Below are 12,882 nucleotides of genomic sequence, written 5' to 3'. Positions count from 1 at the left end.
TAAGACAAACATTTTTCCAGTAAACTGAGACTGTAATTCTAATCTGTCAGTTTTTCTCAAATGTTGTGCTCCTAATTTATACATCCCAGATAAACAAAAAAGGTAAATGAGCCACATTGATAATTTTTGATCAAAATACAGTTTACCCATTTAGATTTTGCTCATTTACTATTTCTGAAGAGCATTTAATCCAACAATTACCAATACTCACGTTTCAATGTAAAAAATAAGTTTAGTTTTCCAAGTTTAGTTTGAAGAAAGATGTTCTTCAGCTCCTTTGATATGCAATAATAATTTTAATGCAAAGAAAACTGCAAAATATGCTCCCTCTACCGCTCTCTCTTTCTCTCTCTCTCTTTCACTCTGTCTCCTTCTTTCTTTGCGATGGAGTGGACAATAACAAGAGACACTAAGCAGATGAGGAATTTCTGCAAGACCTTTGATGAAGATGTGAATAGACTGTGGTCCCTGACTACGGACTAATGATAGAGATAGCATGCTAGTTCACACACACACACACGCACATACAGGCATACACAAATGTACACAGCACCCTGAGCTGAGGGTGCTCCTGTAACTGAGACGACAGAACTGCAAACACTTGTGCTTCATTGAGTAACTTAATGCATGTTCTTGAAAAGGTCTTACCAAGACCGGTGGGAAGCTTCTCACTTTTATTATCTTAGGTCTTCAGAAATGATGCAGTTTAACCCATTTCAGGATTTGTGAGTGTGCACATGTCCTTCAATAAGGCCTTAAGGAAAATCATGACTACTTCTTGCATAACAACATGTACAAAAGCCCACAAACGTCATGTCTTTTATGGCACATCTGCCGGCAGGTGCACTTTCCAGCCTGTATAGAAATATGGGGAAGCTTGCATAAGATGTTTCTGTTGACTTGGGCCGTAATGGCAAGACAACAAATGAGGAAAACCAAGAAAAAGGAAGGGAAAATCTGACCTTATGTGGAAAAAGGAATCAAATGAGCTACTGTTTTCACTCCACAACAGAGAATGACTCAATTTCTACCAACAGGCTCTTCATTGTCAAGCAGTTGGTGTTGACATTAAGGGGCAATTCATTTCTCTGGGACTCCATCACTCCTTAGTGCATTTCTGTGAGCAGCTTATACAAACCTTCAACCAGAAAGAGGGTGCACACGATTGAAATAGAATAGTAGAATCTCAATGCAGATAAGGATTTTGCACAAATAATTAGGTTTACCCATCAATAGACAAAGCTGCTATATTGTCTGATATGGATGAAGACTTCTATATTGACTATTCTTCTTCTTCTCCTTCTTCTGGGTTTTCCCTTCAGGGGTCGCCACAGCGAATCAGCCATTTCCATCTAACCCTATTCTCTGCATTCTCCTCTCTCACACCAACTAACTTCATATCCTCTCTCACTACGTCCATAAATCCTCCAACTTCTTAATTTCCGCTCCCGTTAGCATCACCATTCCACCTTGGTTCCTGTCATTCACACACATATATTCTGTCTTGCTGTGACGAACCTTCATTCCTCTGCTTTCCAGAGTATACCTCCACCTCTCTAGATTTTCCTCAACCTGTTCCCTGGTCTCACTACAAATAATGTCATCTGCAACATCATGGTCCATGGAGAGTCCTGTTCAACCTCATCTGTCAGCCTGTCCATCACCACTGCAAACAAGAAGGGGCTCAGAGCTGGTTCCTGATGAAGTCCCACCTTCAAATTCTCTGTCACACCTATAGCACACCTCACCACTGTCTCACAGCTAGCATACATGTCCTGCACCAGTCTAACATACTTCTCTGCCATTCCAGACTTCCTCGTACAATACCAGAGTTTGTCTCTTGGCACCCTGTCATATACTTTTTCTAGGTCTACAAAAGTGCAATGCAGTTTCCTCTGACCTTCTCTGTACTTCTCTATCAGCATTCTCAAAGCAAATACTGCGTCTGTAGTACTCTTTCTAGGCATGAAACCATATTGCTGCTCAAAAATGTTGACTTCTGCTCTCAGTCTAGTTTCTATTACTCTTTTCCATAACTTCATTGTATGGCTCCTCAACTTTATCCCTCCATAGTTGTTGCAATTCTGCACCCCCCCCCCCCCCCCTTATTCTTAAAAATGGGCACCATCATTCTTCTTCTCCATTCATCAGGCATCTTCTCACTCTCTAAGATCCTGTTGAATAATCGAGCCAGAAACTCTGCCGCTGCCTCTCCTAGACACTTCCATACCTCCACAGGAACATCATCATTTCCCCCTCTATCCTTGATCACCCGGACATGCTGTTGCTTTCCATGTCTATTTCTCTAACCAACCTGTACAAATCATTTTACCCCTCCTTCCAACAGAGCATACAAGTCATTGTACGCCCTTTGATTAGCTTTTGCTACCTCTGTCTTTACATGCTGTATCTCCCTGTACTCCTGTCTGTTCTCCTCAGTCCCCTCAGAATCCCACTTCTTCTTTCTTAACCGCTTTCTCTGCACTTCCACATTCCACCACCAAGTCTCCTTATCTACTTTAAGGAGACCTTAAGGAGATCTCCCTGACCACACATAGCCTATTTCAACTCCTCCCTGAAAACCATACAACACTCCTCCCTTTTCAGCTTCCACACCATAGTCCTCTGCTCTGCCTTTGTCCTCTTGATCTTCCTTGTCACCAGTCATCCTACGAAACACCATCCTGTGCTGTCTGGCTACACTCTCACCCATCCCTACTTTGCAGACATCTGTATTGTCTGTTCAAACAACAATATTACTTAATCTTATTGCAAACTGAACAAAGCTAGATGTGTTTTAAAAACACCTTTTTATGTGAAACAAGAATTAGCTTGCAGCCCGCTGTTGGTTTGTGGAGGCCAGGAAAGGAAAGAGTGAGGCATAAGATTTCAATTGTTATTGTTGATATTGATAAACACAATTTTGTGTTACATGCGTGTTTATGTAGTTAATTTTAAGGTAAAATATTAATACCAATCAATCTAATATGACTGAAAATGTTGTGATATGGGCGGCCTCACAGCAAGAAGGTCCCTATTTTGGTTCCAACTGATGGCCTTTCCGTATAAGTGTGCATGTTCTGCCTGTGTCTGCATGGGTTTCCTCTGCGTTCTCCGATTTCTTCCCAAAGTCCAATAACTTGCAGTAGTTTTGTGGATGCTCTAAATTGTAAAGACGTATAAATGAGAGATGGCTAATGGTTGTATGTCCCTCTATGTGGCACTGTGGTCCACTGGCAACAAGGTCCAAGGTGAACTGTGCCTCTCACTCAATGATAGCCACCCTGACTATCGGAACTGCAGGATAAGTGTTATAGATAATGGCTGAATAAATAAACGAATTTTGTAATGTTACAACCACAAAAGGAGATAAAAATGATTTTTCCTGAGACCTTAATGTTAATCAGTATAGTCAAACCAAAAGCGTTTTTTGTTCTGTAAATGATTACATTTCTGTAAATCTACATAGTGTCACCTTCAGGAAAAAAAACACATTAATGTGCACACTGGTTGGATTAAGTATCAAGCTTGCCATTCTATGATCAGTTTCATTTTGTTTTGAATCATATATGGTCCTATATAGATAACAAATAATAAATGCAAAACAAACAAAAAAAAAAAATTGAAGCATTATCTAAGGTTGGCTGAACTGAATGCTTGAAAATATACAATACTACAGAGGGCACCGATTGTTTGTGCAAACCAACATGGGCGTGTCACTCTTAAAGTACATCTTTCCATTCATTTTCAGTCAAGGGTGCATTCTTGCTATTTTTGTGTTTGGAAGGAAAACTTTCAGTAGATCAGAGGAACTGATAAAGTTATTTGGCAACTGCTTCAGTTTGAGCAAATCTGTTTGAAAACAGCTACAGAGAGGGACATATGTGATGTCACAAAGGAGAGAGATCAAAAACGGACGACAGAGAGAAATAAAAACAGAATATTCTGCTGACTCAGTGTTTCAGTTCAACATTTCACATGGCCAGCTGACCGCCGTCTAATCACAGGGTTGTTGTTACACACCCACAGCCTTGAAAGGATCCACAGTCACCATGGTGACACCTAACAGGGTTCCAAAGACACTGCAAGGGGGCATTTCTGAGTGGGTCACTTATTGCTGATTCCTGGGTCAAAGGTCAATGGACAGGAAGGTTGTCTGGATAGTTTGTCAGTCGGATGACGGTGACTTTCGTGGCGACTGACAGTAGGAAAAGGCATATGAGGAGACACACAAACACACACGCCTCCAGCACTGATACCAGCCTACCAGCTTAATGGAAACATTCCTTTTTCACAAGGACAATCTTGTCCAATGATGGTACCCGAGGGACATTAATGAAATAAAAAACACAGGGCAGACACAGTCAGGCAAAGAACATGCTGTGCCTAAATTTGTAGATAACAGGCATTGTTTTGACATGGAAATATTTTTCATCTAATCTTATAATATTAAGAAAGTCTTTCAAAATTAGCTTTATTTGAAGTAGTTTATGAAAAAAGTCACCAAATATGCCAATGGCTGCAGAGTCACATGAGAGCAGCTGGCAGATGGTTTGCTTTACTTTGTGTGTCAGTTCACTTGAGTTGCTTCATGAATATTTATCAAGAACATGCCTGGCCAAACACAGGTTCACGCATGTGCATGCAAACATGGACACACACAGACAAGGAGACATGATGCTTTTGTATCAAGGCAGCCAGCCTAGACCCTTTGCCCTCAACCTTAATCCACAAAGACAAAGGGGGAGGAGCTACTGGCTGACAGACAGAGACAGGAGCCAATGGGAGAGAGAGCGTTCAGATGTTCAGATATTATTAAAGACCTTAAAATAGTGATCTTGTTTATGTATCAAATTTATTTGCAAACCTTTATGAAAAGCAATTTAATTATTTGTAAATACAAACCATATGATCAAATGTAATTGATAGCGGATGGTATTTGAAAGAATGAATAAGTCCGTTTACAGGCAAAAATGTAGGTATTCATTAAAAAATAACAAAATAAAAACAAGCCCTCTCAGGACGAAAGAAATACTATCTGAATTTTACAGAAAGAAAAACTAGTCAGCACCGCCGTGAATTATTAAAGCTGCACCCCAAGGATATTGACCATCCAAAGAGTCACTTGATGGGCCCCACTGGGCAAATGCTACACTATGACTTTCTTGTCTGATAAATTGTTCAACTGTTATACAGTGTTTTCATGGGATATCGACGCAGATATACACATGCATGGCTGTGTATGTGTACACACACATACACATACCCACAAAATGAGCAATAACATAAGGAGGGGGACACATGCAAACACATTCACTCAGCAGAGAAGCTAGCAAACATTGAGTGTGTTTATTTTATGAATTTTATGTAATGCATTATACTCCATCAGTTTGCTTTCAAGCGGAAGAAAAAAAAAAACATTTCACAGCTGGAGATACATACACGGACCCAAAGTTTCAATAATCAAAGTGAATATCAATCAAAAGCTTTGTTCGAGCAAACAGACTTTCATGCTATGTCATCTGAAAATAAATCAAAAAAGATTTTTCATCTGCCAGGCTTTCATGTCCTGCCACGGACCCTTGGAAAAGAAAGTGAATTCAAATAAAGAATCTTTTCATCACTTTTGGATGGGGGTGGTGGTAAAATGGTACTAACAAACAGCATTATTCTCACAGGCTGGGACAGGTACTGGTTGGCAACCTGCTTGCTCATTACTGAAAACATATACAAACAGCTAACTAAACTATGGCAGGCTGAGGTAGAAGTACCATTGAAAGGGGCTCAGGAGCCAGTCCAGGTTCACCACAACTCCCAAAGAATAATTTGAATGTTGCCATGGTGATTAGTCATGCTGAAAACACCTGAGCGAGCCTGCGGTTTGGTGTTCAAAGGTGTGATGTCAGGGATTTAGCAGTGGATGAGAAGGTGGGACTTCCAGTAATCATTAGGGAAAAAGCAATTACACTTACAGTTTAGGATGAGGCATTTCCTGAATATCATGTTTTAGTATCCACCAATAATTATTGTGGTAAATTTAGTGACATCACAACAAAAAAAATGTTAACTGAGATGAGTCCTCCATCTTTCTATCTTTAGGAACACTTTCTTTGACAGTTTAATTAACGTGTTGACTTCTAGTTCCAGTCAAACCAATTTTAACATATTTTCTAGGTTGTTGTTAGAATCGGACTAAAGTAAGATAAGGAGATAAATACATACATTTTTTATTATACATAAAAAAACACTATGCTTTACTGGCAGTCAGTTATATAATTTTAAGTTGACGGTACCCGTGTGAAACTTACACGTAAGTGCAGCTTAGTTACAATGACAGTGAAAGGGCTGCCCACCTTATATGCGTGTGTGAATTTAAATCAGATTAGTGACAAAGCACTTTCTGATCTTACAGCTGACCTCAGACCTGACTGATGCTTTCATTCTACAGTCACATGCCGACCCAAGACTCAAAATCCCTATGTGTTACACCTGATGTTTTTTGGAGTTGTGAAAGCAACATTTTGTCACTTTGTGCATCTGTGGAGCAAATGACCAAAGAAACTGACTGAAGTTGGAAACCTGACCACCAGATAAAAGAACTACTCAAATAATTAATGAACAGGAGCTTTCTAAGAATAGCAGGTAGTTTCCACTTGGCGACACAAAGACACTTGGCTGCCTGCAACCTGAAACCTCATATTATCATTACTTTGTAGGCTCATGCGTGATTAAAGCTTAAAGGGGTTTTGTGAAACTATGAGCGTAAATGTAATATTCTGATAAAAAAAAAAAAATCATGTCAAAAGGCAATAGGAGTGTACCTTTTGGCAGGTTCGGTTTTCCAATAATCTTTGAAGTGCAGACATGCAGGCAAACTGTGTTGGCTTGGTAAACAGTGTTCTGGGTCAAAGTCTCAAATCACAATAACAAGTGAGAGAAAGAGTAACATGAGGAAGGAATACGCTTTTGTCCTCTGTTTTCCACTGATCCGGTTTTCATGACATTTTATATCGTCTCCACGAAACACATAGAGGCAAACACAAAACAATCTGACTGCCTTGGGTGTTCATTGATCGATGTTTCATTGTTAAGACTGTCTGGGCATCTTTGTTCTACACAAATACACACTAAAAACAATCAATTCAAGGAGACATGGACTATCTGCTCAGCAAAGGGAGAGCATAGCTGGGCCTAGAGGACAAGGGTCGGGATGATACAGCAAACTGCCTGGAAACTTAATATGTAAGAGTACACCAGTGCACAATTGGAGGAAAATATCACCCTGTAATATCAGCTAGTAAAAGGCAGACAGGTGCCATAGTCTAAAAGCACCTGCACTCAGCTGTGTTCTGACTACAGCAAAGGACGAGCATTAGGAATAATCCCTCAGCAAATAGATCTTCATTCATAAATCCACGACACTGGGTGTACATGTAAGGCAGGTATTAACAAAAGAGGCTTGTGTGATCATGTGCTCAGTGTTTCTATATGCAAAGCTATAGAAACGGCATGTTTTTTTTTGTTTGTTTGACTGAGGGACTGTGGTGCAGATGGGGCAGGTTTTTTTTTTTCAAAAATAAAAGAACAATGAGGGTGGAGGGGGTCATTGTTAGGGGAAGAGGACTGTGCTCCCGTGGCCTTACGATGGATGGTGAATACATGGCTGGATTAAATCCACGGGGGTGTGCAGGTGCGACAAGGGAGCATCTCTGAAGAGGAGGGTCCGCCACATCCTTACCTCAGAGCGACGCGCACCGAGCTCTCATCCGGGCCGCCGCTCATGGTGCCGCCGGTGGATGGATCAGACGCTCCACTAAAAAAGATAGCTCGATTTCCCTTTTTTCTTGATCCTCTTAGACGACGAGAAAGGCGCCGTGCTCCCCCTCCTTCTCCTCCCCCTCCCGGGAACGCGTTTCTATCTTGAGCCTCCGCCGGCTCTCACCTTCGCTCGGAGAGACAAGCCATGGTCGTTGCAGCTGAACGCGATCCGGTTCACTGGGCCTCCGCTGCAGGAGGGAGGATCGGCGCGGGAGGAGCCGCCGGCGGACACCCCTCCGTGGGCATCGTCTCTGCTTGCTGGCCGTGCACAAACGAATGTGGACGATCTACTTGGCGTGTGATTCCCAAGACCGAGAGCGGAGGACAAACTCCTCCTCCTGAGCTGTACCAACACAGACAGGGCACACGCAGCCGCAAACAGCGCCTCCACACATATGTAACCTCAGATCCCATTTACCTGTGTATTTGCAATTTCCGGAATACTTCCGGAATGTTCCGTAAAAGCAACATCGCCTAGCATTTTGTTAAACGCAATCATAAATAAAATTTAAAAAAAAAATGAAATAAAATAAAATAAAATAAAATTAGATTAAATTAAATTCAATTAAAGAAATAAAAGAAAAGAAAAGAAAAGAAAAGAAAAGAAAAGAAAAGAAAAACAAAAAGAAATCCTTCCTGATTGAAATTATCTACGACGTGTTGCGTTTAAAACATTATTTGGGAATATCAATATATACACATATTGATTCCAGATCAGTTTAAAGAAGTTTTATACCCAGGATTCATAACTTTTTATGATTTGCAGCACAATTTAGTTGCAAAAAAGACTTATTTGTTTGCATTGATTAAAACTGATTTTGGTTTCAAATATATATATAAAAAACAAAGAAAAAAAGTGACATTAGTGTGATTTAACCTTCCAAAAAAAGAATATATCCAGAATCTAATGAACTGCTTTGAATATCTGGATCAAGTATTTTGCCAATCTGCAAACTTCTCAGTAGAAACGAAAATAAGATGTTTTTCAGTGGATTTGGCGACTTGAGCAGTCTGCCATCTCGTGGTCGTATATGAACACTGCACTCTTTGAGCGGCTGGAGGATTATACACGTAACTCCCTTTAGTCGCACAGGTTCCTGGGGGGAATGTCGTCCAAACTTGAAGTCCACTTCAAGTTTGATCCTGTTTGAGAATCACATCTGGCACGATGGACCTGGACTTACTCACACGACTTCACCCTTCTGTGTCCTAGTTCGACATGCTTGGTCATGTTCAAGAGGTGGATGGTGGAGAACACATACAACAGTGAGTCCTTTTCTGTGGTTTCAGTTTTTCTTTTATTTACAAGAAAATACATCTGCATCTCTCAACATAAAGTGGCTTTATCGCATGGATTCTGACTGGTTATTTCTATGATTAAATAACTCAGATTCACACATGTGCACAATGAGGATTCCAACAATGCAGGTCTGGGTTACTGGAAAGGGAGGTCAAAATATAAACTCCTAAAATGGATGGGAGGTTTGAATGGGAAAAAAGATATCTAAAGAAATTCTGCAGCAACTCTACTAAAATTTGACATGCTCTATGAATTCAAAAATAAGCAATTATTAAAGACAAGGGACATTGACATGGTATAACCACATGGAGCAAATGTCTATCACTGCAGTAGATGCTGTATCACATATGATACATTCGGTCCCTTAGAAAAAAGTTTCAGTACCAAGATTTTGTTCATCAGCATGTCAATGTACGACTGTCATGATATATCTGATCTCGGGATAAGAATTGACGAGGTCCAGTGCAAAAATGTACATTTATTTCAATTAATCTTGGACTTAGAGGGGGCTTAATGTGAATTCACAGCATTGTTATTGAAAAGTGTCTCAATGTTAAACCTGCAAAGTTATTTTTGGCCACTGGAAGGCAGCAGTAGCAAAGTTGTAAGTGCATCTCGGTCTATTTACACTTGGAGGAGAGATGAAGTTGAACAGGCTGTTTTTTTATGTCTGATGATTCACTGCCTTTACAAGTTATTTTCAGGCTAAAATTGCTCCAGTGGATTTATCACGGCTTTTTGTGTGGTTGCAACAGCCTCTGCAGCAACAAAAAGACCTGTGAGTTAAAAAAATAGTCAATTGATAGACTTAAGAGGTCTAGGCAAGCTGCTGATGTGCATATAGAGGACATTTCTATTTAACTATCAAATCTTAAAAGGGCTTTTAGAAACTATACAAAATAATGTAATGTGTTTTACTGTAAATATTCAGATCATTTTTCATAGGTAATATTATTTGATTGAATTCATGATCACAAGAAATCTTCACTAGTTCAGTTCATTACCTTAACAGCCTGATTTATCCTAAAATTGGTCAAAAATATCTTAATTAAACAAAGGAAAATGAAACTGCCCAAAAGCATACCAAATAATAATAATAACAGTAATAACAATAATAACACTCATCATCATTATCTTCCAAGCATAGTTTTCAGCTATTTTTTCAACAATATACAAAGATATTTTATATTTATCGTATATGGATTGAATTCCTCAGAGAATACCTCATGCACCTAGGTTAACCTTTGCATATTTGTCAGATTCTAAATTAGGGGCACTGCATTCGTCTTATATTACCCAGCCATCATTTTGAAAATTAATATGCAAAGATAAAATTAACAACATGGAAAAAGATTTGCTTCATCCGAAGAGTTTAACATCAATTGAAAACTGTTTAACAGGACAACTTACAAATCTTTGATGAACAATCCTACCAAGAGACTTTGCAAGCAGTCCATGGTCATTTCATCTTTTTGAACAAATTAAAAGCCTCAATCAAATGAGAGGGGCATTTCAATTTTTATTATATTGTTCAGCTTGGTGGTCAGAAAAGTATCTTTGACCTCTTCAGTACCTATACATTGGCCTTGATGTCAACATGGCCACTGTCTGTGCTGGCGTTCTATTGTCGGACTCAGTCTCATTCAGAAGCTCCACTGGCCTCCCATCAACGGAGTCTGACTAACAATCAAGAAAAGATCAATTCCGATCAGGAACTTCAGGAAAGAAAATTGTTCTAAAGGCTTACTGTGCCATTTCAAGATCAGCAGTAATAATGTACAAGAAGGTCAATCAAATGGAAGGGTAGCTACTCCTCTGCAGTAAAGTGCAAAATAATGGCAGAAAAGAAAACATTCCTTAGATATTATAGGAACGCACCATTTAAATGCTCGATTTTTGCAGTCACATTTCAGGGGAAAATATTTCTCTGTTCTTTAGAGACCTAGCAGCCGTTATCCTGACCTTGGCAGCATCAACCTGATACAGACTTTTTCATTGCTGTGTACTAGAGGCAGGGCAATGTGTGTGCGTGTGTGTGTCCATGTTTGAAAACAACTTTGCACCAGATGCTGCAAAACTCAGACTAAAAAAGGCCTGAGGGAGCATCTTATTCCTGCCCCGCCCTTGGAACAACATATAAAAGTTGGTACCAACCTAACTTGGATGTATTTACACTCTCACTGCTGTTTCTTAGAGTAACAACTTGTGCTATTAAAGCAGCGGCTCTGTTGATGATGGAAGTGATTGTCCATTCACTGTGACAGGAAGCTAACTTATAAAATATTACTAAAATATTATTATGTGAAAAAAAAGCGGGGAAATTAAACAGTAAGATTATGTGATGGATGCCAGCCAGCCACTTAGTTACAGTGGTGTTGTATGTGAGAAACACTGTGTTTCCCTTGTTTGTGATGCCATCCAGCCAATGACACAGAGATTTCTAACATTTAAAACTGCCTGTAATTTGCTCATAAATGAGAAAACTGCCAGTGACAGTAGGGCTGGGCATCATGTGACATTTCATACAACTCTGAAATTGTATTAAGCATCTTTCAAATTCTGACATGAATCAGTGTTTCTAATAAATTCTAGGATTATATTGGCCATTATTCACATTCCAAACCTAGGAAATCATGTGAAAGAAAGAAAGGTGACATTGTCCCTCAAATTAATCAGATATTTAGATGAAAAGAAATAACAGAAAAGAAATTAGTAGTGAAAAAAAAATGGTAAGTAGGAACAGGAAAATGAAAGAGCATCAGAAATCCCCCAAAAAGTGCATCTTAATAACACACTGTTGATTGTTTTCTATGTTATCCAGCCCTAAGTGAGATATTAAAGGTGAAAGGAGAAATATCAAAATATTTCATTTATGATTTAAATCATAGCGTGTCTAATAATTGTGAAGATTAATCATGTTTGTCAAAGTGGAAAATGTAGACTGCCACACAATTTTTTCCTTTCCATTTGACCTAGTGCAATGTAAGATCAACAACTTCTTATTACACAAACTCACACAGTTTCAAACCTTCACATTAAGCCACAGCATTTTGGACTTTTTCCACAGCACAAAATTACGTTTTTGTAACATTGCAACTAACTTCACAGTATCACCGTTTCGGATAGGTATATAAATCCAGATTATTCAGATAATCAAACCTTTGACCACAGTAAAATCAGCCAGCACTTAAAAGTAACCTGCCTTCTTCAGGCCCTTCAAGTAGTTAATATACGAAAGACAATATCCAAGTGAGAGGGAATTTCAAAGCTAGAGCTCTAGTCTACCAATTTAACAATTTCTTACCTAAATATTCATTTTGCTCTGAGGCCCATCTAGGATCAAGACCTTAAAGCATATTTTTTTCTTGGTGCTCTAATTTGTATCAGTCAGAAAGATGCAGCTCTTTTGAGGAATGACTGTGAATTGTAATTGTAAAAAATACAATTTTTCAGTGATCATACAAAAGCCTGAAATATTCATTTTTTTCTTTGCAAAATGTTTCAACAGAACCAAAGAACCTCATGTTTCTATGGGAACTAGTCTTTATTTTTTCTTCTTATTATTAATTTTGTCAAATCCATTAAAAATAAGTGAAAACTACATGCATATCTTCAAATTGAATGGAATAATTCCTATATATTATACAGATATTGATACTTCTTTCCAAGCAAACTATGCGCATGAATGTAACTGTACTTTTAAAAACATTTGGTTGGGCTTCGATCCACAATTTTCAGTGGAAATAGGCCATTTTCTGTTCCAG

At 39.0% G+C, this 12,882-nt stretch overlaps 1 protein-coding gene across 4 annotated transcripts in view; it reads right to left on the bottom strand.

Moving 5' to 3' along the window:
* The window catches only part of LOC147234177 (kinesin-like protein KIF21A), a 33,463-nt gene extending 25,255 nt beyond the window's left edge, over positions 1 to 8,208 (bottom strand). For all 4 annotated transcript variants that reach the window (XM_086146976.1, XM_086146977.1, XM_086146978.1 and 1 more), the window contains exon 1: positions 7,739 to 8,208. In XM_086146976.1, the coding sequence (XP_086003102.1) occupies positions 7,739 to 7,782 (44 nt within the window). In that variant the 5' untranslated portion in view covers positions 7,783 to 8,208. The remainder of the gene's footprint in view (positions 1 to 7,738) is intronic.
* Positions 8,209 to 12,882: the final 4,674 nt, after the last annotated feature.

The sequence above is a fragment of the Fistularia commersonii genome, chromosome 5, assembly GCF_037954325.1.
Source record: "Fistularia commersonii isolate RoL2024-O1a breed Wild chromosome 5, RoL_Fcom_v1.0, whole genome shotgun sequence".
In the NCBI taxonomy this organism is placed as follows: Eukaryota; Metazoa; Chordata; class Actinopteri; order Syngnathiformes; family Fistulariidae; genus Fistularia; species Fistularia commersonii.
Note: the sequence above shows the minus strand (reverse complement) of the source record. Positions and strands in the feature narration are given on the sequence as shown.